This window comes from Ambystoma mexicanum, chromosome 4p (genome assembly GCF_040938575.1).
Source record: "Ambystoma mexicanum isolate Mex_15411 chromosome 4p, UKY_AmexF1_1, whole genome shotgun sequence".
Taxonomy (NCBI): Eukaryota; Metazoa; Chordata; class Amphibia; order Caudata; family Ambystomatidae; genus Ambystoma; species Ambystoma mexicanum.
The window spans coordinates 467,890,366-467,916,741 of record NC_090927.1 but is presented as its reverse complement, the minus strand read 5'-3'; the positions used below and the strand labels follow the sequence as shown (position 1 = coordinate 467,916,741).

General features: G+C 51.9%; 1 protein-coding gene across 2 annotated transcripts in view; it reads right to left on the bottom strand.

The window, feature by feature from the left end:
- ADAM17 (ADAM metallopeptidase domain 17) overlaps positions 1-26,376 on the bottom strand; it is a 1,432,827-nt gene that overhangs the window by 965,095 nt on the left and 441,356 nt on the right. For both annotated transcript variants that reach the window (XM_069605995.1, XM_069605996.1), the window contains exon 6: positions 8,563-8,699. In XM_069605995.1, coding sequence (XP_069462096.1) covers positions 8,563-8,699 — 137 coding nt within the window. The remainder of the gene's footprint in view (positions 1-8,562; positions 8,700-26,376) is intronic.

The following is a 26,376-nucleotide window of genomic DNA, read 5'->3' as shown; positions in this document are numbered from 1 at the left end:
GAGCTTCGCTCCCAGAAACAGTGCTACTTGCGACGGAACCAGGTGGGATTTGGGGTAGTTGATGGCGAACCCCAGTTCCGTGAGCAGCCGGACGGTCCTCGCTGTGTGTTTGACGGCGAGTTCTCTTGTCCTTGTCCGGATTAGCCAGTTGTCCAGGTAGGGGTAGACGTGGATCCCCTGCAGGCACAGCCGCGCTGCCACTGGTGCCAGGCACTTGGTGAATACCCTGGGTGCCGACTTTAATCCGAAGGGTAGGGCTCTGAATTGGTAGTGGCGTCCCTGAACCATGAACCTGAGAAACTTCCTGTGCCCTTTTAGAATGGGGATGTGGAAGTAAGCATCCTTCAGGTCCAACGACGATAGGAAGTCGCCCTCCTCCAGCTGTCCCAGCACGTGCTGGAGGGTGACCATCCTGAATTTCTGCACCTTGATGTATTTGTTTAACTGACGCAGGTCCAGGATGGGGCGCCAACCGCCTGTCTTCTTTCTGACGAGGAAGTACCTCGAGTACACTCCGGAGCCACGGAGCCTCCTGGGGACGAGCTCGACGGCACTCTTGAGCATCGCTCTTACCTCCAACAGCAGTTGAGGGACGTGATTCTCCTTCCTGGCCACGGGAGGAATGCGAGGGCACTTCTTTTGGAATTCCAGCAAGTGCCTGTTGGCCAGGGTGTCCAGCACCCAACGGTCAGTGGAGATGGACTCCCACACGCTGACGAACTTCGTCTGCCGGCCTCCCACAGAGTGCTTCGGTGGGGGCCCGACGACATGGCCGGGTCAGTCTTGCTTGGAGGCGGCCTTGCTGCCTTGGCGACAACGGCGGGATCCCCCTTGCTTGCCGCGACCTCTGTAGGCCTCCTGGGAAGAGGAGCGGGCCGCCTGGCGGTAAGTGGAAGAGCCACCGCTGGATCCTTTGGAGGCACCCGGTCTGCCTCCGGAGCTCCGAAAGGGCCGTCGTTGTTGAAGTACCCCTAGGGCCCGGGCCGTCTCCGAATCGGTCTTGATGGCCGGGAGAGACTCGTCCACAGCCTTACCAAAAAGGTTGTTGCCGTCGAACGGCATATCCAACACTCTGGTGTGGACGTCCTGGCGAAAGTCTGTCGCATTGAGCTATCCTCGTCGTCGGAGGCAAACTCTGTTGCCCAATTGGCCAAACCCGGTATCGGCAATGTCCGTTTTCACCGTTATGGTGTGATCCGATGCCACCTCGCCTTCCTGCAGAATTTGGAGGGCCTCCGCCCTCTTGTCGTCAGGTAGAAATCCTAGCAGGGGAGCTATCTTGAACCAGAGCTCCCTGTCGTAGCGGGCCACGATCGCTAAGGCATTGGCCGCCTTAATCGTGGTCGCTGCCGACGAGATGACTCGTCGTCCCATGGAGTCCAACTTCTTGCCCTCGCTGTCCGGCGGGGAAGTGGAAGTTGAAGCCGCCGCACCCGCTGCTTTCTTCTTAGCCGCTGCCGAGACAACAGAGTCCGGCGTGGGCTGGGCCCTGAGGCACAAGGGGGCGGCATCGGGGACTCAGTACTTCTTCTCGTACCTGTCCCTCTTGGCGGGTGTCGTGGAAGGGTTCTTGAGGACAGCAAGCCCCTCGTCCCAGATGTTGTTGAGCAAAGGCACCGCGAGGACCGTCTTCCTCTTGGCCTCTCGTCGTTGGTAAAGAAACCCTTCCTTTTTTTGTTCTTCAGGGCAGAGCTGGAAGAGCTCGGATGCCCTGGTTATCATGGCGGGAAAGGAGCCAATTTCGTCGGTTGGAGAAGCCAGAGGGGTGGGGGTGATGACGGGATGTCCGCTTATGTCCGCTGACGGCCACCGTCGTCGTCCGTCCCCGTCACTGTATCCGTCACTGTATCCGTCGCCGTATCCTCTCTAGGGTCCGGCGAGGGTGATGAGGGGTCCACAGGCCTCGCGGGCACGAAGGGCGGAGAGGAGTGGACTCTCCTCCGCTTGTTTGAAAGGTTTCCCCTCGGGCCCGGTGCTGGATCCTCCGTCGGGGTCCGTGGTAATCTCGTCCTTATCTCGGTACATAAGGATTGGATCGCCAACAAAATGGCCGCCGAGCTATCCTGGGGCTCGGGTAATGGCTGCGATGGACGTGATGGCCGCTCCACTGGGCCCTCTTCGTCGCCATTGTCGCTATCTTCGATCACGTCAGTGGGGGCCGCCCCCTGGGATCGAACCTTCTCGAACCTCTTGTTGATGCCTATTAACCTCTCGTTGAGGCCCTTCTTGGTTTCCACCAGCTCCTCCTCAGAGGCTGATTCCGAGTCTGTAATGGCCAGAGGCCCCCCCCCCCCTCTTTTTCCGCCAGGGACTTCACGGGGGTCTTAACGATGGGCTGGAAAGAGGATTCCCCTCTGCGGTGGCAGGGATACTCTGGGCCCAGAGGCCGATTCCACTGGTGTAGTCTCAGCCGGCTTCGCCAGGGTCGCAGCGACCACTTCGATAGAGGCTTTTGCCGGCTGGATCAAAGCCCTCACCACCTTAGGTGCGTCCTGGGCCTTCGCCTGGGGGGGAGGGTCAGCACCTCGCTCCCCCTTCGAGACCGACCGGGACCGCTCCAGCAGCTTACCCGGGTTCTCGGACTTCCTCTTCCCCGAACCAGAGCGCTGGCTCGCGGTTGAACATGTCGGGGAAGTCACGCCCTGCCTGGCAGCAGAAGAGCCCGACCTTTCGGCGCTCCCGGTGCCCGTGGACTCGTGGTGCTTGGCCTTCTGTTGGGCCCCCGTCACCGGGGCGTCCTCACAGGACTTAGAAGCCCGCTCAGACTTTTTCTTCGCCTTCTCACCTGCTGTGCCCTTCTCCAGCCAGGCGGTAACGACGATCTTGTTTGGTCCGTTCCGAAAGGTTCTTGCAGAACGCACAGTCCTTCTCCACGTGCGTCTTGTCCTCATGAAGGCAGTAGAGACATCGCAAATGCTCGTCCTCCTTGAAAATGTTTTGTAATCCGCATCCAGGGCAGCACCTGAACAGCTTGGATCCGGGCGTCGAGCTTTCCTTGTCCTGGGCCATGTCCATTGAGGTAGGCCGCAGATCTTCCGGAATCCTCCAAGAAGCGTAAACTCGAGGAAAACTTCACCCTTGAGGGGCGTAGAAGGATTCCAAAACGAGTCCCTGTTATCGGAAGTAGAAACAATGAGAAAATCTCCTGAAAAAGCATGAAAACGCAGTAAAAACTTGAGAGCTAAAGCACGAGGACTCCCAACACTTGAGCGTGCGGTAAAAATCTGAGGATGGCTGCCAGAGGCGGGGCTTAGAGAGAGGGCAGTCATTGGCTGGGGGCAGTATGACCCAGAGATCAGTAATTGGTTACTACTAAGAAAGACAGATCCGAAACGAAACTGATACTGATTTTTTCTTTACCGAGGATTCCCAGCCCGTCGGCGGGGAATATTCATGAGCATGTGAATCCATGCCAGACCCCATGCTGGAGAAATGAAATTCCGACACCACCTTTGGAAGAAAGTAAGGACGAACTCTAAGGACAACCCTGTCCTTCTGAAATACAGTGAAGGGTGGCTTAACTGAAAGTGCCTGTAACTCACTCTGCGAGCAGAGGTGACTGCAACAAAAAATACAGTTTTAAGAGTTAACAGTCTCAAAGGGCATGATGCAAAGGCTCAAAAGGAGCACCCATCAGAAACTTGAGGACAAGGTTCAAATCCCAACCTGGCACCTGGAAAGGTGACGGAGGGAACACATTAGTGAGCCCTTTTAGAAACTGAGAAATTAAAGGAATTTTAAAATAAAAACACTCTTCAGACGAGCGCTTAAATATGGACAGTGCTGCCAGGTAACCTTTAACCCTACCCACTTGCAAGCCCCACAGGAATGTCACAAGCAAAAGGATCCACATTCTTAACCCTGCACCACTCGCAGAACTTTCTCCAACGGCAACGGTACATGGACTTAGTTGCGGGCCTTCTGGCCGAAAGCAACACCTCCATCACGTCTTCAGGGAGGTCCCAATCTTTATACCTCAACCTTTCAGAAACCAAGCGTGAAGGTTGAGGGATCTGACCTCTGGATGGAGAACCTGACCTCCCTCCCGTGAGAGCAGATCGTCTCGGTAGGGAAGACCACGTGGAGGGCACATGGACAAATCGAGAAGGTCCGGGTACCACCTACTCCGGGCCCACGCCAGAGCAATGAGGATCATCCGGGAACCGAACATTCGCAACCTCCGCAGCACTTGCGGGATGACGGGGACTGGAGGAAACGCATACAGCAGTGGGAATGACCACTCCACCACGAACGCGTCCCCTAAGGCTCCTTTTGGAGAAAATTCCTGCGAGCAGAACCTTTTGCACTTCCGGTTGACACTGGAGGCGAAGAGATCCACTTGATGGGTCCCCCAAAGGGCGAAGATCTCCAGGAGAATCTCCTGAGCCAACTCCCACTCGTGAGAGATCACGCTCTGCCTGCTCAGAGCGTCCGCTGTCTCGTTTTCGTCTCTGGCCAGATGAACTGCCGAGATCGAAAACTTCCTGCTGGATTGCCCAGAACCAGAGCTGCATCGCCTCCCTACACAGAGGAAGTGACCCTGCCCCCCCCTTTTTTGTTGAGGTACTGAAAGGCCACTGTGTTTTTCGACAGGATCAGGACATTCCTTCCTCGCACAGTAGGCAGAAAAGCCTTCAGGGCAAGCCTGACGGCCCTCCGCTCCAACAGATTGATATGGAGTCTGGACTCCGACGGAGACCAACGACCGCTGACTGTCAACTCGTTGGCATGAGTTCCCCATGCCGTGAGGGATGCGTCCGTCACGATCGTCACCTCCGGCCAGGGTAGCCAAAAAGGAGCCCCCTTCATCAGATTGCCTTCGACGGCCCACCACAGAAGGTCCTGGGCGACCAAGGACGCCACCTGAACCGGGTCCGACATCCTGCCGGAGGACTGAGACCACTGGAGCTTGAGTGCCCATTGCAAAGATCTCATCCGCAACCTGGCCTCTGGCACCAGAATAATGTAGGATGCCATGAGGCCGAGCAATCTGAAGAACTCGAAACCTGTGCACCATCTGCTGAATGTGATGAGCTCTCACCTGGGGAGGAAAACAAAGCCCCAGGGACGTGTCGAGCACTGCTCCGATGTACTAGAGCCTCTGAGTGGGCGTCAAATGGGACTTCTTTAAGTTGAGGAAGAAGCCCAGCTTGTGGAGGGAGTGGCAGGTGACAGATGATCCAGGACTTGCTCGGGAGAGCGCGCCCTGATCAACCAATCGTCCAGGTAGGGGTAGACGTGAATCCCCCCTTTCCTGAGATGCGCTGCCACCACTACCATGAGCTTGGTGAAGACCCTCGGGGCCGAGGTCAATCCGAACGGCAGGACCCGATACTGAAAGTGTGAGTCGCCAACCGCGAACCTCAGGTACTTCTTGTGCTTTGGATGGGTCGGCACATGAAAATAAGCGTCCTTGAGGCCGAGAGACACCAACCAGTCCTGAAGTTGAAGGGCCTGGAGGACTTGAGAAAGAGTAACCATCTTGAACTTGTCCTTCCTGAGGAGTTTGTTCAAACCGCGCAAGTCCATGATGGGTCTCAATCCCCCGTCTTTCTTGGAAATCAAAAAATAAGGGGAATACCATCCCTTGTTCCTCTCCGCTACAGGCACCAGTTCTATGGCGCCTTTCTCCAGCAGGGATTGACTTTCCTGCGCAAGGAGCGGATCCGGACTCTTCAAAGAGAGATTCCCCGGTGGATCTCCAGAACCCACACATCTGAAGTAATGGCACGCCACTCTACAAGATGCTGCGCCAGCCTTCCCCCAACCGGCGAACCATGGGACATGGCCTCATGACTGAGCTGAAGCGGCTGCAGCGTTGCCTGAGGGCAAAGAGGCAACAGCCCCAGCGGCCTTGGCACCTCGAGTACCTTGTTTTCCACCTCTGGCACTCCTACGGTGGCCCCTTTGACTGGCAGCCCCTCTCGCTTTACCAAAGGATGAGTAATAACGAAAGGAACCTCCCCTCCATTGCTGTACCCTACGACGAAAAGGCGGAGGTGGTCGAACTGCAGCACCCAACGACTTCGCTGCAGCTTTGGAGGTCAGCAACCTCTCAAGGCTCTCGTCAGCCTTGCTGCCAAAAAGATGTTCACCGTTAAAGGGCATGTTGAGGAGCCGGGCCTGCACATCAGGAGCAAACCCTGACTTCCGTAACCACGCAAACCTGTGTATTATGGTGCTCGCCGCCATGGACCGGCTGACACAATCTGCCATGTCCAAACCCGACTGAACGGCCTCACACATGGCATCATTGCCATCCTGGACCATAGCAAGGAAACCATCCCATTCGTCCCCTTCGGGAATATGTTCAGCCGCTAAGGAAACACAGTTCCACAGAGTGTGCGTGAAACGAGACAAGGCACATACGGAGTTGGCTGCCTGAAGCGCCATACCCCCTGAAGAAAACACTTTCTTCGCCCAACCATCAAAACGCTTGTCGTCCCTATCAGGAGGGATTGTAGGATACAACGCCTGCTTTGCTGGAGCTGTAGCCGCCTGCACCACCAAACTCTCCTGAGTGGGGTGCTTGGTCAAGTAGCAGGGGTCGCTACTGGCTGGGCGGTATTTTCTTGGCAAAGACTTGCCCACTGCCGGGAGACTCTCCGGAGCAGTCCAAGCCGCCCCACCCTCCTCTCTAGAGCCATATCGAACGGCAGTACCGGGTCAGTTGGTGGACCTTGGTCAAGGATATTCGTAAGGTCATCCTGAAGAAAATCCCCTGGGGGAGCAGACCACCCCAAGTACTCGGTAACCCTAGACATAAGGCACCGGTACAAGGAGTCGGCATGAGTGCCAGGCTCAGGTCTACAAAACTCCACATCCGGAGAGGTGTCCAGACCACTGGCGTCATGCAGGGACTGACGCAGGTCCTCAATTTGGCTATGGCCCGAGAGAATCTCATCTGGCACCGTATCAGGAACCATGTCGTCATCAGAGCCCTCATCCACCTCAAGATGGCGGTAAGAGGGCACAGAATGGGGAACAAAGCCATGCTTGACCTTGGCCAGAGCCTTTCTAGGAGGTTCCACCGTGGCCCGGGGTACTCCCGTCAAAACAGCCTCAAAAGGCGTCGAGGGAATCGGCGTCGATGCCGAACGTGGTGCCGACAGCATCAACGGCGTCGACACAGGCCTCGAGGTCGGAGCCCCGAGCGTGTCCCTCGACAGCCTGGGCGCCGATGGCGTTGACGACTTCTTCGGAGGCGGAACCTCGAAAGAGTCCGTCGATGACCTCGGCGCCACAGGCGTCGACGTCTTCCTCGAAGACATCACAGGTGCACACGGTCTCGAGCGCGTCGAGGACCGGGACCTGGAACGGGCATGACGAGAACGATTCCCCTTGTCCGAGCGGGACCTTTCCCGCGAATCGTGCTGACCACCCGAGCCCAAAGGCGTACGAGCGGTGTCTCTCAACCGATCATGACCGACCCCACTCAGAGGCGCGGACGGACCAGTGCCCTGCGATTCAAGAATCGCTAGCATTTTCTTACCGAAGGAAGCCCATTCCTCTAGGGTCGCATGCTTGGTGGGCTAAGCGACCCGCCGACGGGCGGAGTCCCCGGAAGAGGACGGGGAAGGCGACTGATGACGGCGCTTCTGGGAGTGCCTCAAAGAGGCAGAGGAGTGGCGGGACCTAATCCGGGACCGAGACCCACTGGACTTCCGGCGGCGAAGCGGAGAGTCGCCCCCCGAATCGTCCGTCGAAAGCCGGGCAGACCTTGACTTCCGCGCTTGGACACCTTACCTACCGACAGTTTCTTCTTGCGCTCCCGCAAGGCTTTGGACGTAACCGACGGGCAGTCGACACAATCATCCGTGTCATGGGCCTCCCCGAGGCACCAGAGGCAGGCGTTGTGCGAGTCCGTCACCGACATCTTGGACCCACAGTCCCCGCACTTCTTAAAGCACGGATGCGGGGTGGAAGACGAGGTAGACATCACGAAGGTTAACTTCACAAACAAACAGGTTCGAAGAACCGATAAAGAACAGAAACTCCAAAGAGTCGAGGCGTGCCGAGATCTTCGAAGCGAACACGTTCGCGGAAAAAACGGAACTGAGGCTACGGGCGTTGTGCGTCTTACTTTTAACATCCAATGACGTCAGCCGTCGGAGGAGGCCCTCGAGGGCGGCGTATCGATGTCATCGACGCAGGCGCCGAAAGATTTTCCGAAGCAGCATAGCTGTGGTGATTACGGTCATAGATATGGAATACGTCGGAGGACCCAATCCCCTCGAAATTAGTTTTTCGGCCTCTTTCCTCTATATAATCCCGGAACTCCTCAGTGACTTGCAACATCCTTATAAAGTATGGCAGAGGCCACTTTATCCCATATATTATGTTGTAACGATTATATGTTCATTACATTACACTTGGTATTTGACATGTTAACTCTTACAGACTATTAGGTATTCTTGATGAAGCACCTCTATACGAGTTGTAAACACGCCTCAAATGATCCGAAAATTCTACAAGTTATTGTACAAGTCATACACTCATAGTATGCGATCATAAAGAACATTGTTTGCTTTCTTAATACGACTACTGCACTATAATACTTACCAGGTAATTCATAGTGGTGCTCTCCTCGCCACGGCCCATATACCTGAAAAAGCGATGATCAGCAACTACCAGGATTTTGCAAGTATTTTTCATAGGGTCTGGGATAGCTTTTTGCCTTTTCTCACGATGAACAATATCTAATAATATAGAAATGCATTTAAAGAAAATATCAATCGAGGAGTCCATTTTTTTATAGGTTTAACCATACAAAACCAATATAATTAGTCCCTACACATATAATCTGTATTCAGAGTGCCTACATATGTAGATATTTTGACAACAGAACTCGGAGCATCAAGCGTTAGAAACACCATCTTTACGGATTCCCCACTTTATCAGGCCTCTTTCAAAGGAGGGCATGTATTCGACAGACTTGCAACATTTCTTACTCACAGTTCAAATGCGGGTCATCCAATTTCCCTGGTCAGAGTATAAATACACTGATCCACTCAGAACTTTGCTTTCATCATACCCTAGTGGCCAGAGACTACACCTGTACAGGAAAGAGAAAGGGAACCGGGAGAACTAGGATTATGAGCTATGCATGCATAAAAGAGGACTGCCAGGAGGTAACCGAAACTTCCGGGGATTTAAGTGATTGGCAATGGCACAGCAGAACAGTGGTAATGTCCTCACTTTGATTAACACTCCATCTGCTTAACTGGGGAAATGCCTAGTGCATTTTTGCCAGACAATATTTTCACTAAAACATACAATGAAACACACCGTTCTACATCGGATTTGAAATATTTTTCCTTAAAGCAAACTGTGATCAAATCTACCACTGACATTTTTATCATAGTTGTTCAAATTCATAGACATAAAAACATCAGCAACTGGAATCAGTAATACTCATTTTGAAACTAACAAGTGGAATGTCCAACAGGGCACCCTACCTTCAAGTTAAACAGACAGCAGAGTGTTGGGTCATTGATGGCAAACCTCTAAATATAGTTCAGTTGGACTCCCCATAGTGAGAGCACTTTTCCATATGCTCATAGCTCCGGTGCCGTTTAACAAACATTCTCAAAACATTACAAAATGAAATACAGTTCCAAAGTTCAATCAGGGTAGGTGCTGTGATTAAGTCCTCTACCTTCCCACAGCAGTAGTAGATGCCATCGCCTAAAACGGCATGGTAATGTCCCCTGGCTGCTTCTACCAGTCTACATGAAGACGGCAGGGTACAGTCAGATACCCTCAGTCCAGGCCATTCTCAGAGTTCAGTCCCTTCCCACTCCACTAACCCATCAGGGTAGGCCAGTCATGAATGGATAATCCCCAATCAAAACCAGTGGAGACACCTGTAGGGTAATAAGGTACGCTCTCCCCAATTCAGAGACCTTGCAGTTCTCTTAAAACAATCCTCCAGCTCAAGTATAGAAAAAGCTGCCTCCTTTTTTCCCTTCAACAGACGCAACATTGCTAAAACATTGTTCGGAACATCATGGAACAAGTTTCACAACTTAAAGGAACATTCGATAATTCAGACATCTTAACTGATGCAATATTTTAATGCCATGGCTTTCAGACCGGGGATTGTTTAAGAGTGGAAACTAAATTGCAAAAATACACTGTCGCTCGGCAGAGAAATCTCCTGCTGAGAATCCACTGCAACAAGTTTCCCAAGCACACAGACTTTTCAGTGAACAGAAGAGCATAGAAAGCTTACTTACATAGAAATATTACATTCACATGCTGAGAAAGCAGAAGCTCTTAGCTCAGTACAGGCAACTACCGGGAAGGTCAGAAGAAAAAAATTGAAAATCTAATATGCCAGACAGGCCAGATCTAGGCTTGGTCCAACCCCTAGCCCAAATCAGCCCCAGGTGCTAAGGGAAGCCATCCAATCCCAGCCCTCCATCAATCACCAGTCATAGGTGCAAACTCAGTGTACGACTCACTCAGGCGTGGGCGAGAACTTCGCATAAATGCAACCAGCCCCAGATACTGAGTGTGGGTTGCAGGAGCAAGAGGATCATGTGGGGAAAAAGCTGGTGACTTGAAAATGCTGAAAACTGGCAGGACTGAAAAAGTGACAGCAATGGAGAAGAGGAGGCGATTACAGTTCAGGTAAAGGAAGGGGCGATTACAGCAAGAGGTGGTTCCATCTGTTAGGTAGAAGGGACATTTTTAAGGAGCTGGTGACAGTAGGAGGTAGTAAAATCAGTATGTAGAGGTAGCGATATTAGTAAGAGGACAGAAGTTATATTTATTTTTGCATTTGTAGCAGCGCACTGAACCCATAGGGAAAGGGGACAGGGGTGTACAAGTAAAGGTAAACAGGGAAGGCAAGAGGTGTACGTTCAAGACGTTCAGCAATGGTATAATGCCTTGACTCAGAGGAGCTTAGGTGAAAAGCCAAGTTTTCAAGTTTCTCCTAAAAAGGTACAATAGGAGGGTTCCATTAAAAAAGCATATAGGGGATTGTTCCACAGCTTGGCGACGACGACGACAGGGAAGCTTGAGCCGCCTGCAGTTTGGCGACTGAAGCTGGGCACTTTGAGCAAATGGTTGTGTGAGAAGCTTAGTGGGACAGAGGGGGTGTATTTATCCACACGCTGAGAAAGGTAGGTCAGTGCAGTTTCGAAGAGGCACTTGTGAACGATGGAGAGGATCTTGAAGTTGATTCGCTCTCGGATCGGTAGCTAATGGGCATCTTTTCTGGCTTCTGAGACATGGCCATGTTTGGTAAGGCCAAAGGCAGCTCGGAGGACATCGTTTTGGATGATTAGTAGCTTTTTCAGATTGCGTTCCAAGGTCCCAGCAAAGAGGCAGTTGCAATAGTCCAATTTGGACCTGGTGATGGCTCTGGCAATTGGGTACGGAGAGAAAAGGCTTATTGGCGTTGATCAGTTTGGCTGTGTGGGCGGCAGTGGAGGAGATGGCATTAACTTGACGTGAGAGGTCGAGTGTAGCATCCAGATAAGATACCCAGAGTTTTGGCAGAAGGCGAGTTGGGGATTAGGTTGCTGTCGATGTTGAAGGTTTTGCGGGCCAGATCCAAGTTGCGGAGAGTGGTGGAGTATCACAATGAGAATCACGGTTTTATCGTCATTTAAGCATAGCATGCGTGTTGCCATCCAGTTTTGGACGATGTTGTAGACTGAGGTGATGGTAGCAGTGTCTTGGTGGTAAGAGCCTGAGAGGGGATTCGGGGGAGAATTTGAATGCCATCGGCGTAGTTCGTGTAGGAGATGATGAGGACCTCCAGGTGATCGAAAAGGGGTTTTGTATAAATATTATAAAGAGTTGGGGAAAGGCACAGGTAACTGGCGTGGCTGAGGCGACATGATTGTCTATGAAGACCCAGGAGTATCTGTTAGGAAGGATCTGATCCAATCAATGGCTGCAGGATAGAAATTTGCTGTGGTGGTGTGCAACTGAGCTTCAATGAGATCAAATGCAGCTGAGAGATCCAGCATGGGGTGCTTGGCAGGTTTGATGTCGTCTAGTTGATTTCTCAGATTGCGCATGGCAGTTTCTGTGCCATGCCTTATGCTGTAGTCTGATTGACGGGTACCTAGGATGTGGTTGGCTTCAAGGTATTGTTGTACCTGGATGTAGGCTTCACGGTTGAGGAGCTTTAGGATGAAGGGCACTGTCGTGATGGGACGGTAGTTGGTAGGGATGGAGGGGTCGAGGGAGGCTTTTTATTTAGTAGCGGTAGGATCCATGCTTCTTTCAGGGATGCTGAAACAGTTTTTGTGGAGAAGGAGGCGTTGATTATGGCTGTGATGAACGTGTGAGTGACTCTACGCAGTCTTTGATGATGGGTGCCGGGAAGGCGTCTCCTTTGCAGTGGGATGGCTTGAGGCTTTTGATTTTGCTGGCTACTTTCAGTTCGGAGACAGGGTGAAATTCAAATGGCATGGAGGATGGGGAGAGTGGTGCCGCAGGGTGAGAGGAGGGTGGTGGTTTGGCTAGGATGGCTTGTTGCTTGAAACAGATTTTCTTCTGTAGTGTGATGATTTTTCCTGTAAGGGCTTCTTGTACCTTGGTGCACCAGTTGTCGTCTACTTATTATTTATTTTATTTGTTTTGGTTAATAATAACCTGCACAAAGACATTTTTACACTGAATACTTAGATTAATATCACAAAATAAATTTTGCATTCATTAATCACAGTAGTACCACATTTCCAAGAAACACATGAAAGGAAACACATATTAAAATGAGAGTACGAATGTAAATAAAAGTTCAAAATTCAAAAATTCACCCAAAAAGTAAAAAAGTAAACAAAGACAAATATACAGTTACATATATAAATATAGCTTCACAACTCTAAAATAGTTTACATACCACAGATAAAAATCGCATTACTGCCAGATTTATTGCAACTTCTAGCTACAGCACAACATTTTTAAACTAACAAATGCGTTGCCTTCTGAGGGCTACACTTTGTCAACAAATGCAGTAATATTTTGCTAGACTACAGCATATTAGAGAATCGACAGATCACCATTTCATTATTTATCTCACTCTTCCTGATAGGATCTCTCTGGTTGGGAGAACATTTAATCTAAAGCGCATAAAGTTTTGACGCCTGTTCTTATCGGGAAATCTTATTAAATATGGTTCTGAACAGACCATTGTTTTTTGATAAGAAATAATCTGCGGATATAGCTTTGATTCCAACACTGCATCAACAGTCCCTGCCCAATCATTATACTGGAGCAATCTTTTAACCTTTGCTGGGCGGTGGACCAAAGTTTCCAGCATTGTTTCAAGATTCATTAGTGATGAGACATTCTTCATGGAGTTTCTCCCAATCGTCTACTATGAGGGCGGTGGGAGGGGTGACTGAAGACTTGAGTTCGAGCAAGATTGCGGAGAGTTCGCGAGAATTAGATTTGGCGCTTTCTATTCTCTTGTTATAGCTGCTGCTTTGGCGGTGTGTATGAGCTTTTTGTACTTTTTGGCGACAGAAGTGAATTGGTCTTTGAAAGCTGGGAAAGGGTTTTTCCTCCAAGTCGTTTCTGCAGCACGTTTCAGAGGGCGTGAAGCAAGGAGATCAGGGGTGAACCAGGAGTTTTTCGGTAGAGCCAGTTTAGCTTTGCGCTGTGTGAGCAGTGCGAGTACATCAACTGATTGAGCAATCGTGGCGTTTTAGAGATCGACTTGGGCCACAGGGTTGGTTGTACAGTTGGTTGGGTTCTTGAGTGCTGAGGAGTGGTGGGAGGTGGTCCTTGGTTAGGTCCTTGGTGCAGCAGTCTATGCCTTTAGGTTTCAGTGGGTGGCAGGAGGAGGGCCGTTTGCCAATCAGGATGTCAAAGTTGATGATGTGTTGATCTGACCATGGGCAGGTCGAGATGGTCGGGCAGGAGATGTTGCAGTTGATATCAGCAATCCAATGAAGGGTGCAGCCATGGATGTGGTTAGGGTCAGTGATTCGCTGAAGGAAGCCAGCGTGATCGAGAGACATGGCTGCGCTTTTAGTGTGTGTGTCAGAGGGGTCATTGAGACCCAGGTTGAGGTCATTTAAGACAAGGAGTTTAGAGCTCGGCTTTAATGAGGGATTGATGACTTGTAAGAAATCTTCATAGAAGGAGGCGATGGGGACAGGATGTTGGTAGTTGAGGTGGAAATTGATGGTGCATGTAGGTGAGATGGAGAGCTTGGTGGCAAGTGATCGCAGTTAGGGCTGGAGTTGATGGTTCTGATGGAAAGGGTGTTTTTGAAGATGAGTCCGACTCTGCCACCTCTGTTGAGGATTCTGTCTTTCTGTAGGATGGCGTAGCCGGGCAAGATGGCAATGTATAATGCAGGGCCAGAGTTGAGATGGAGCCATGTTTCGGATATGGCAAGCAAGTAAAGGTTGTTGGATGTCAGGGGCATGAGGTGGCATTGACCTAGCGTTGATTAAGGCACATTTGCGTGGAGTGGTATCAGTATGGACGGTGGGTCAGGGTTATTTTTTTTGGCTGTGCGATGTGGGTGGAGGGTTGGCCATGTGCACATATGAAGGGGTTGGTTACTGGTATAGATGGGGAGTGGGTAGAGGTGTGGAGGGTCTCCTGATGCAGGTTTGGAGACAAAGATTCCTGGTGGGGAATGATGGAGGAAGGCTGGTGAGGGCAGAGTTGGTTGCCATGGTTTGTGCAAATATGGGTGACCTAGGCACAGGAAGTAGGCTCTTATGATGCGTGCAATGGCCTTGCTTCAGCGTCTGTTTCTCCCTGGTTGTGCGCACATAGATTCCACCTAGGACCCACTGATCACCTTGGGACCAGATCTGGAAACGCCTCCACTAGGCTGGGTCCCGGATCCTCTGGGGCTCCCTGTGTCTTTACTGGCTTTAGGCCGGTGGTGGCCCGACACCTGCCACTGTACCACCGTCCTTCGCCTGGCGTTTCCGTGACCACAAATTACCTCTGGTACCCTTCCACTACTCTCCACTGACCAAGGGTGTCAAAAAGTGCCCCTCCGCCTGGCACTGTGCACAGTGAGACACACACACCCACCTTAGGGACTTCTCAACCGTTCTGCAGGCAAAAGGGATTGCCAGCACAGGCAGTGGTGTGATCTAGACGGAACGAGATGAGATTAGAAGGAAGTGAAGTGATGGGATTTCAAAAGAGGAAAGTTGAGAAGGTGGTGACATCTGGAAGACAGTGGAGGTGGCTATATAGTGGTGACTGTGATGAGCCAGAGGGGGTCACATCACAAAGTTGGTGGAGAGGAGTAGTGAGTCCAAAAAAAAGTTGGTGAAAGTGCACCAGAGTTGAAGAAAGAAGCTGGGGGAACTTGAGGAGAGTCGGAGATTATTGAGGTGTTCCTGAGAGAGGCGGTGCTCAGGAGAAGCCAATAGGAAGGGGGGAGGAACATCATTTTTAAGTGTTACAGAGTTGAGGAGTGTAACACCCAACGGTATTGAGGGTAGATTGGTACATAGATGGCAAGAAGGTGGTTCCAACAGGCCAGGTTAGCCCTAGTCAGTACCAGACGGTCGGAGGAGGTATATGAGGGGGTCAGGTAGGACAGAAAGGCAAGAAAAGGGACATAACCAGGTTACTCACCATAGTGACCACCTTACTCCTAGTTCATAATCCCCTTTCCCCCATACTTATGGGACATTCCTCCGTCCTGTGGGAGGGGACCGGAGCACTTTGAAAAAGCATCAACATTTTGCAAACATTTTAGTCCTTCCTCTCTTTCTGCACGGGGCACAGCACGCGGCCGTAACCCCGCCCATCTCGGCTCTGCCCCGCGCATCGCCCATCAGTCCTTTTCTATCGCCAGGTCAGAAACCTTTAAGCAATAACAGAGGAACCTTATTAGAGGGGACGGCGGGCAGGCGTATGAAGGAAAGGGGACTATGGACTAGGAGTAAGGTGGTCACTACGGTGAGTAACCTGGTTACTCCTACATCCCGTCCCCTTTCCTCCATAATTATGGGAGATTCCCAAGCACTCCTTACAGGAACTACAGGTGGATGGAAAAAAACCCATACTGAAAAAGGTTCTTCAGCACAGCCTGGCCAAACTGAGCATCAGATCTGGAGCTCAGGTCTAAACAATGTTTACAAAAGGCTGATGGGGAGGCCCAAGTAGCCGCCTTTGCGATGGTCTCCCAGGGGACATATTTCTGAAAGGCAACTGCAGCTGCCTTGCCCCTCACCAGGTGTGCATGAACACCTTTAGGAGGCTGCAGTCCTTGGACAGTGTAAGACTCCGTAATACAGGCAGCGATCCATCTGGAGATAGTCGCCTTAAGAGGCCTGCTTACCTTGTGGATTACCAAAGGTCACCAACAGTTAAGAGCTCCTAAATTCGGATGTTCTGTCCAGAAAGAACTTAAGAGCCCTTCTAACATCCAAACAGTGCAGAACCCTTTCCGCTTATGAAGCAGGGTTCGGAAAAAAGACCGGCAGGGAGATTGACTGGTTTAGATGGAAATCAGAGACCACCTTTGGCGAAAAAGAAGGGTTTGTCCGTAAGACCACCTTATCCTTGTGAAAAACCAAGAAGGGATGCTCCACCGACAAAGCCTGGAGCTCACTCACACGCCTTGCAGAAGTAACAGCAACCAAAAAAGACACCTTCCAGGACAGGTGTTTAAGGTCCACCGTGGCCATTGGTTCGAAGGGTTTATGATAAGGCCGTAAGGACCACATTTAGATCCCACGACGGGTGCGGATTACAAACTGGGGGATAAAGGCGTGTCAAACCTGCAAAATGTCTCTTATCCACTGGATTAGACAGAGTAAGAGCATTGGTCCGTAGATAAGTAGGCGGAAACCACCGAAAGAGTTCTGCATGACAGAAAGTGAATTCCCGACTCTGCTAGGTGGGATACAAAGGACAGCACAGTGTCAATTGTAGCCGCCCTTGAGTCCAGTTGTTTAAACAACAATGACATAACCCGAGCCATTTGTTTCTGTACTGAGACCTAGTTGAGGATTTTCCTGGCTGCCTGAATAATGTGCACGTTATCCGCAGACAGGTTGAGATGTTCTAAGGACCTGAACTCGAGCACCATGCCACCAAGCTGAACGATTGTGGGGAAGGGTGCCACAGCTGTTGATTTCCCCCCCCCTGATGAAGAAGATCGGGACTCACCGGTAACCTTATCGGTGGATACACCAACAGGTGTTGAAGTTCTGAGAACCAAAATCTGGCCGGCCACCACGGGTCTATGAGTAGAAGAGAACAGTTCACCATGTTCTTCAGCTTGCAAATCGTCCGATGAATCAGAGGCAGATGCGGGAAAGCATAAGCCCTCATGTTGTGCCATGGAATCCCGAGAGCATCCCCCAGGGAGGAGGCTCCCAACCCGTTTCTGGAGGCATACAGAGGAAGCTTCTTGTTTGCTGCTGTCGCAAAGAGGTCCACTTCCGGAGTTCCCCAACGCAGGAAAATCCATGAGAGGATCTCTGCCTTCAATTCCCACTCGTAGCTGACCATCGTCCGCTGACTGAGGGCATCTGCCGTGACACTCGGCTGGTCCGGAATGTGTAAGGCAACTAGCCAGACACCATGAAGAGCTGCCCACTCCCAAATCTGGATGGCCAGGTCCACGAGAGGGGTAGACTTGGTGCCCCCCTGCTTGTTGATGTAATACAGTGACACCACATTATCCGTGCGGATACGGACCACTTTGTTGGCAATGATCGGTCTGAACGCCTTGAGCGCTAGGAAGATCGCCAGAAGCTACAGATGATTTATTAGGAGGAGGCTGTCCTGAGGCGACCAAAGATCCGAGACCTGAAGAAGATCCAAGGTCGCACCCCACCCTAGAAGGGAGGAGTCTGTCGTGACCGTTACCGTAGGGGCTGGGTCCTGAAAACCCGCCCCAACCGACAGGTTGCTGAGAGAAGACCAACACTCCAGGTCCGCTCTCAAGGAAGCCGGAATCATTATCAACTTTGAGTCCGTATCCACAGACTGAAGCCAAGAACTCCGAAGAGCCATCTGAGTCCGCCTCATTTTGAGACGAGCAAGAGGAAGAGCCAACACGCACAAGGCCATGAGGCCCAGAAGCCTCTGGCACCACCAGGCCGACATGCTCTCCGACTGCGCAAACATCTGACACGTGGCTAACAGATCTGCCATTCTGTCCCCTGTCAGGTACACTCTGCAGTCAATCGTGTTCCAGCGAAAACCCAGAAAAATCAAGTCCTGCAAGACCGTCATGGAAGATTTTTGCCAGTTCACAGACAGCTCAAGATGGAACAGGAGCTGAAGGAGAGACTGAAGATTGCACGCTGCTTTCAACGGGCAAGGGCTCCGTAAGAGCCAGTCGTCCAAATACGGATACACATGGATACCCTGCAGACGAAGATAGGCCGCAATCACCAACATCATCTTCGTGGAGACACGCTGCGCCGAGCTGAGGCCAAAAGGAAGCACTCGAAACTGGAAGTGCTCCTCTCCCAGAGAGAAACAGAGATATATCCTGTGTGGATTCCAGATCAGAATATGCATGTACGCATCCTGAAGGTCCACCACGCTGAGCCAGTCGCCCATCTGCAAGGAAGACCGTATCTTGCCGGGCATGATCATCTTGAATTTCTCTTGGGGTAGGAAAAAATTGAACTGGGAAAGGTCTAGGATGGTGCGCAGGCCAGCCTGGTTGGGATTGGGCACCCTAAATAGCCGGGAGTAGAAGCCCTCCCCTCGTTCCCCAAGGAGAACAGGTTCCACAGCTCTGAGGTCCAGCAGCTTCTGAACCTCGGCTTTTAGGGAGGACGATCCCGACTGCTGGAAAGGAGGGTTGAAGGGTGGGGTAGGGGGTAAGGGTAAGTGGAAGCCTGCCCGAGTGACTGACAAGACCCACCTGTCCTTGGTGATGGTCTGCCACGCCTCCCAATGAGACGCAATGCGTCCTCCCACTGGGGTCTCGTGCGAGCGCGGAGACCCCTCATTTGGCGGGTTTTTTCGGTGGTATTACCACCTGAACCTGAGGAGGCGGCTGAGGAGTGGGAGAAAAACTGAGTCCATTGTTGCCTCTGGCGGGAGTTACCCAAAGGGGTAGTCACTCTGCGGGATTTCTGATCTAGAAACCCTCCAAAACCAGACGAGGGCTGGCTTTGCGACAACAGTCTCTGGCTCCTAAAGGAGTTTTAACCAGGACGGACAAGCACTTCGCTGTCTGGGCGCTGTCCTTCGTTTTGGTTAACTCCTTTGAGAACTTGGTGGCGTGCAACCAAGCCTGTCGAGAGGATTCAACTCCCAGCATAAGGCCCCGAGCCGAAGTGTCGAGGTGATGAGCCGCAGCCTCCAGCAGATCCTGGGCCAAGACCTTGACATCGGACACTTCCGCCTTAAAGTCCTCCAGCTTCTCGACCGGAATGAATTCCTCAAACTCCGACAGACCTTTCCACATTTTCATATTCGCCCCCGCTAACACTAGTTCTGCATTGGCCTGCTGGAGCTGCAGGGCCGAGTTAGCAAAAATCTTCCTCCCAAGGGGGTCGAGGAGCTTGTACTCCTTCCCCAGGACCAGAGTAGCCGTCGTAGAAGAGGATGCTGCAGGCCTGGACTGTAAAGTGGCCGCAGCCACCACCGTGGAGGAGGGGGGCGGACAAGATGCTAGGGCCACCTCTTCCAAAGAATGCAACCTGTAGAGCGCGTCAATTTTCTTATTGATGAAAAGTCCAGAGTGTGGCTTCTCCCAGACTCTACGGACCTCGGCTAAAACGTCCTTCTGCAAGAACAGGCCGGTACGCTCCAAAGGAGATAAGGTGAACGCCCCCGAAAGCACACCCTGCTGCGGAGCTGGTGCCTCGGGCACTGGAACATCCAATAGACACATCATGTCCAGCACACGGTTGTGGAAAGCTCGAATAGAGCGGGGCTTGTCTTCGCTGTCCGGGTCTTGCTGAACTACGTCGGGCACCGCCTTGTCCACCGGGAAACCCTAATGGGGTTGGTGGGCATGAGCGGCTGAAATTTGCCGAAAAAGCATCCTCTGGAGATGGCTTTGGAGCTACCGGAGGAGGCCTCTCATGAGGAGGATAATTCCAGGGACGCAGGGGGGAGGGTTGCCAAACAGGCCCATCCCCAGAAGTGTCCACAAAAATCAAGCGTGCCGAAGCCACCGGCAGCGAGATGTTGTGCGGAAGGGGCATCCAAGCATTCCAGTCATAAACTGGACGAAATGGATGCGCACAAGGAACCTTATGTTCACCTACAGAACCGCTCCCCACACCTGAGGCTGATGGCGTAGTTGTGGGAGAAGCATCCAAAATGGCTGCCGTGGTCGTGGCGGGAACAGTCGCCATTTTGCCGTCACCTGAGGGGAACGGCGGCATATGACAAAGTGAGACAGGGTTCCCCGTCGGTGGATTAGGGGTCTTCATTTTAGCCTTTACACAAGGAACCTCGGCTGAGCCGGTACTATGTGGCCTGGAATGTTTCTGCGACATACCAATAGCCAAACTAGCCTTCACAGGAAGGACCTCGGCACTGCTGGTGAAGGAGGAACTTCCACTCCTTGCCCCCTCAACAGTTCTGGTGTCGCCACAAGAGCGGGAATGGTGAAAAATAGCTTTCACCGATAAGGCCTTCTCAGGCCTCTCAGAAATGTTGGTTTCCTTAGCCTCTGTACGAGGGACCTCGGACCCAAGTCCGGTCGCAGCCTTTCCAGCGCGGGCCTCAAACATGCGTTCGGTAAAACCAAGCCCAACCAAGGCCGGGGGCGCAGCCCGGCACTTTTGAGGGAAGCCAACAAAGAGGCCTCAGAGCGAGCTCCGGTACCCCACGACTAAGTAGAGAAGGGTCTACAAGCAGCCCCCACAGGAGGGGCCTCGATTGCGATCTGGTGTCACCAGGCCCCTTACGGAGACCCTCAGAGAAAACTCTGATACTATTATTAGGCCCAGAAGGCACCTTTGGGCAAGCCCCGGTGACAGAGCGGTCAACGCTCCTCCCGGCCCGGGAAGAACCCGGGAAAGTGGCTCCCGGCCGGGCTGCTCTGAAAGGTAAAGAGCTTACCGGGCGTTTCTTCTTTTCGTCGATGAAAGATTGAAAATGCGAAGGTGGAGTATGTCGAAATACCTCCTCCCACCGCTCTAACCGACGTTGAAGTGCCCGGACCGAAAGGGAATCACAGTAAAAACAGGAGTCCCAACCGTGATCCAGACCCAAACACTCTAAGCAAAGAGGATGGGGACCCGCCCTCGCGAAGCGTCAATGACACGAGGAACAATCTGGAAAGTCTAGTTTGAACGACATTGACAGGCTATTACGTGATCGCTAGCGAGAGCCTGAGAGGAGGAAAAAAGGAAGAATTCTTCCGTAGATGCAAGTGCTTCCAGTCCCGAACGAGCGGAGAAAAGGACTGATGGGCGATGCAGAGCCGAGATGGGCAGGGTTACGGCCATGTGCTGTGCCCCGCACAAAAAGAGAGGAAGGACTAACATTTTTGCAAAATTTTGATGCTTTTTCAAAGTGGTCCGGTCCCGTCCCACAGGACGGAGAAATCTCCCATAAGTATGGAGGATAGGGGATGGGACGTAGGAGTATGAAGTAAAAACAGGAGGGGCCCAGGAAAGAACAGACCTGACAGACTATCTATCCAGCTCTCCAAGGCAATCACCCCACAGACTCCTCTGGTAAGACTTTGCTCTAGATAGAGTTGAGGTTCAGATCCCTGGGAATCCTACACATTATAAGTCGTCTGAGTAAAGCACAGAAACGATAAAAGTGAAAAAAGATAAATTCACCAATGAGGGTCAAGGGAACTGACTCGCTAGACTAGGGCGGCCCCTCCCTTACCCAGCCCTGCTGTATCCCTCCCCTGATGTATATCTCTTTGGTTATTACCTCTGAAAAGTGCTCTGTAATGTATCTCTATTGTTGTACACCTCTGTAAAGCGCTCCTTTGCTTCTTGAAGGCAGGTTTGCACTCAATAAATACCATGATAATAATAATTGGACAAGAAGAACGTGGCAAGGACTCAACTGAAGGCTGGGAAAGGGGAGAAAGGGGAGAACATGATGGGACCACAGAGGGGCTAGAGGGACCCCACCAAGATTAACCATTTTAACCCTTTGAGTTCAAGACCTTGTTCCGTTTCGTTTGGCACACTGTTTAACTTACTCAAATTGAACTGTTGAACTTAATTCTGAGGTCTTGGTATCTTTTTTGGTCCAAAGGTGGCCTTAGTGACAGGAAGCAAGTGTGGGGAGGTCAAGGTTGCAGGGTGGTATCCCAATAGATGCATTTCCGAAGCCATTTCTCCTGGGGCAAGCTTTGAGCTCACCTGAACCGAAGAAGCTGGAATATTTGCACCAAACATTTACAAGAAGCTAGCGTTTCATCACAAAAACATGCTTTCGTTTGTTTGGAACAAACCGGTTTGGTCTAAAATGGCCAAATACTTGCGAGTTCCAAGGACCTCGTTATTACTCTTTGCCAAATCCACAGTTCTGGGTCCTCATTGGACAATTTGCATTCATGGACAAGTCTGATAACTTAAGTATGGAGAAACCAGACTTGCTACTTTAATGACAGCCAACCTGATTGGAAAAGTTTCCTGGGCCCCAAATTAAATGAAAGCGTTTATTTGACTTTGCGTAAGGTTCTGTGGATCCTATGCTGCAGAATTATTCAAAGTACATATACTGCAGCCACGTCAGTGACAACGACCAAAGTCAAGGTCAAGAGGGACCACAGGGAGTGCAATATGCCTCCAAAATTGGGAAAACAAATGTTTTGTGAGGCTGTGGGACAACCAGCAGGCCAGGACAGAGTCTTAAACCAGGCTCTGACCTGCAGACTGGATCTGGGGGTTAGTAGTAGCCAGCGGATCCGCCATGGCCATTGAGGTACCCCAGGCAAAGTGGGTACTGGGCATGGCCCCAGGCCATACCAGTGGCTACTTTGGGTGGGGGACTGGGTTGGCTGGGCTGGTGGAGGCATGTGGACCTACCATGGCTAATGAGGCTCCCGGGAGATAGACAAAGACCAAGCGTTAGGCTCTGCGCCCATCTGGTTGCTCCCAGGCCATCATTGGTCCCCCCCTATCATCACGCCAATTGGTGTCCCATGAATCCGCAATGGGTGAAACTTGGCCATTTCGGCCAAACCCCGATAACACCAAGCAAAGCCAAAGTTGCATGTCAAGTGATCACTGGTCCTCATGGGCGGCTGCACCCACTGCCCTTTGAGTTACTTAGCAGGGCCCAGGTCATTCCCTTAGCAGTGACCAGTGGCTTGCTGACCCAAAATGGTGCAATGCCACTGAGCATAGCACCAGGTCATGACTAGTGGCCCCTTCAGGTGGCTTTGAGGGAACCGGGGTATGGCCAAAAGGCCATGTCTCGGACAAAGAGGGTACTGGCCAAGCCATAGGCCATTGCCACTTCAGTGGGTGGCTTTAGATGCTGTGGTGACTTAGAGGTGCCCCCTATCCTTTGTTATAAGGGGCTCAGCCAGAAGTGACTAGGGCGGTCTGGCCAAGATCAAATGAGCCGCCCAAAGGATGGAGTGGAATTCATTGGACTTGTTAGTCACCTATTCTGAGACGCTGTTCTATTTTGTCCTCCTCAGGGAATGTTATAATCTCAAATAGTACAACAAAACTACACATCCAAGCAGCCCTTGTCCCCGACTGAGACAGTTCATGGAGCGAAGGCGAACAAGACCCACCAATGATTAATAGAAAGCACTTACCAGCATAACCAAGAAGAGGAACGATTTAAAGTAGATCACTGTTGACACAGTCTGGAATACTGCACCTGATCAATTAACCGAACAGGCAGCCACGGAGCACTGCAGAACCGCAGGCATGGGGCATTCCAAGATGGCGCTGTTGGTACAAAGTTTATTTAAAGACGCAAAGCCAGTACTTCAGAGCAATGAAACCAATTTACTTCTTATGACAATGGGAGATACAAATCTTAATGAATACCCAATTAAGAGGCCTGTGGAGAAGCATCACCCAATGAAAGGTCCAGACATGGGCTGCCCAACCGAAAGCTCAATCCCGTGTCTGCTTACAATAGAATCCACCGCCACAGGTGCATTAGAAGTGCTGGAGAAAATCAGAAAGGTGCACAAGTCACGAGGAAGCAGGCATGCTGCTTTCAGCTCCCTGAATGCACAGGGAGCTGCCTAGGGGAAAGTAGCTTATCTGCTGAAGGCTATCCATCACAAACTCTGCCAGATACAAAGCAGAGATCAGGCGGTAAGGATCAAAGGGGAAGGAGGTAGATCCCACATGCAGGATCTTCCCCAGAAATCTGGAAGAAAAAAGGCCTGAAGAATGTGCACTTCCCAGAGAAGTCGGAGCCCAATAAGAGAATCCCTGGCAGAAGGGTAATAATATCGGCTGACTGACAAGGGCACCGACAGAGATGAGAAATACCTGTTGTATCCAGAAAAGACAAATGTGTGTATGGTGGATGGAAAGGAAAACACCATCCAAATCCAAAGGCAGGGGAAGGAGAGTGTATCCAGGCCTTAAAGAAAACAGAGCACAGACATATCAATGGACCGGGCTAAGGTCCAAGAGAAAAGAACAACCGTGGAGAGGTCCAGAGAAGACAGACCATAGAGAGGGCTAAGAGAAGGACTATGGAGTGGAAGAAAGCCTGTAGAGTGCAGAGAGGCCAAGAGATTGTGAAGTGGTCAGAACTCTGTGTACTCCCTGGAGGGGGTTGTCTAGGGAAACAATTCTGGCATTTGTTTGGCCAAGACATGGAACATTTCTGTCTGGATGTACAGGGTTAGCCAGGAGGCTAAATGAGTTGTTAGAAGTAGGTTTGAACTTGTACGTTGGCCATCGCCTTTTGAAATGTGATGGGTTAGGGTGTTCCCAGAGAAACAGAGACTCGATAAGACTAGGTTTAAGATCACCATAATTGGGAGGGGCGCTAGAGAGCCCGGCGATGATGGCGTCTCTCTGAGCCTCATCCTGTGACTGGGGGCTGCTCCACATATCCTGCTGATATTCTGGCCCAGAAACCATCCTGTCCGACGCTACAGGGGTAGGGAAGTGAGATCCAAAGGCTGTATGAGTCGCTGGTGCTCTGCTTCTACTTCAGGGGCGGCGTATCACCCCAGCTGGAGGTCGGGAGTGGGCCCTCAGTGTAGTGTTGCTTGGGCTGTCCATTGTAGGTGTGGAGGAAGTGTGGAGGCGACAGGGACCAGGTTTGCTACCAGAGTCTGGGGTGCGCCTGAGCATGTACGCCTGCATAGCAGAGGTCCGGGAGCTGGGGATGCTACATCGGCAGTGAGGCTCAGCAGACTGCGACAGAGTGCAGAGGGAGCCCGGGAGTGAACTTGCCGGGCATGCGGCGGACCCAGCCCAGGGTCAAGAAGCTGCAGCATAGTGGAGGAGCAGGAGGACTCCGATCCACACCCGTGCTGAGGTCGGAGAAGTGGCTGCTGTGTCCTGCTATGCCCGGCAAGGCGGGAGTTTGTGTAGGCAGCCTGGAGGCCTGTGCCGAGGAGTACCCTAATGAGGGGGCTGGTTGGGGATCGGCCCGTTGGGGCCAAACTGGAGGCAGGAGGAGGATGTCACCCTCATAAGGAGAGCCCTTCACCAGGTTCACTGGATTTTCACATTGGTGAGCCTTGGACTTTTTTCTCTGGCTGTGCAGGAAGCCGAGGGGCTTAACCTGGTGGACCCCAGAGCACTGCAACCTCGAGGGATGAGGACGGGGACTGGCCTGTAAGAGGTGCTAGGTTACAGCCGTGGATGGAGGCCAATGGAGCACAGGAATTGGGGATGGTGCTCCTCCCCACCCCTGTAGAATGCGCAGGAGGAGTCTGGTGGGGCACCTTTGTGTGTCTGCACCTCAGATACTGATGGGGGGTGGAGGGTTGGAGACCCCGAGAAGACAACTGGAGTGAGGCATTAGGGGGAGCCAGCTGGGGGTACTATTGCCCTGTTTGAAGCCCATGTGGGGGGTGAAGGTGCGGTGTGGAGGCTGCGCCAGTGTCCACTGGTAAAATGATTAAGGGGCAGCAGAAATTGGCACACTGCCTAGGTGGTAATAGTAGGGTGTATAAGCACAGGATGCAAGGGGCTGAGGATGGACCGAAGCAGGGCCCAATGGAGGAGGCGGTGCCTATGTACCAGCTGCTGGCAGCCACTCAGTACTCCAGAGTGTCACTGGAGGGAAAGATCCAGTTGGTGGTAGTGGATATCCCGTTCGTCACGGCAGACCTCAGTAAGATGGGGAAGAGGGTGACCAAAGCAGAGAACCAGGTTGGTGAAGTGGAAGATGCGGCGACGGTGTTGCAGGCATGGGTGAAGCTACTGGCTTCGGCCACAAGCGCTCTCTAGGTCAAGGTGGAGGACGCAGAAGGGCGCTCGCACCGAAGCAACATCAGAATCCTGGGGATCGCGGAAGGAGAGG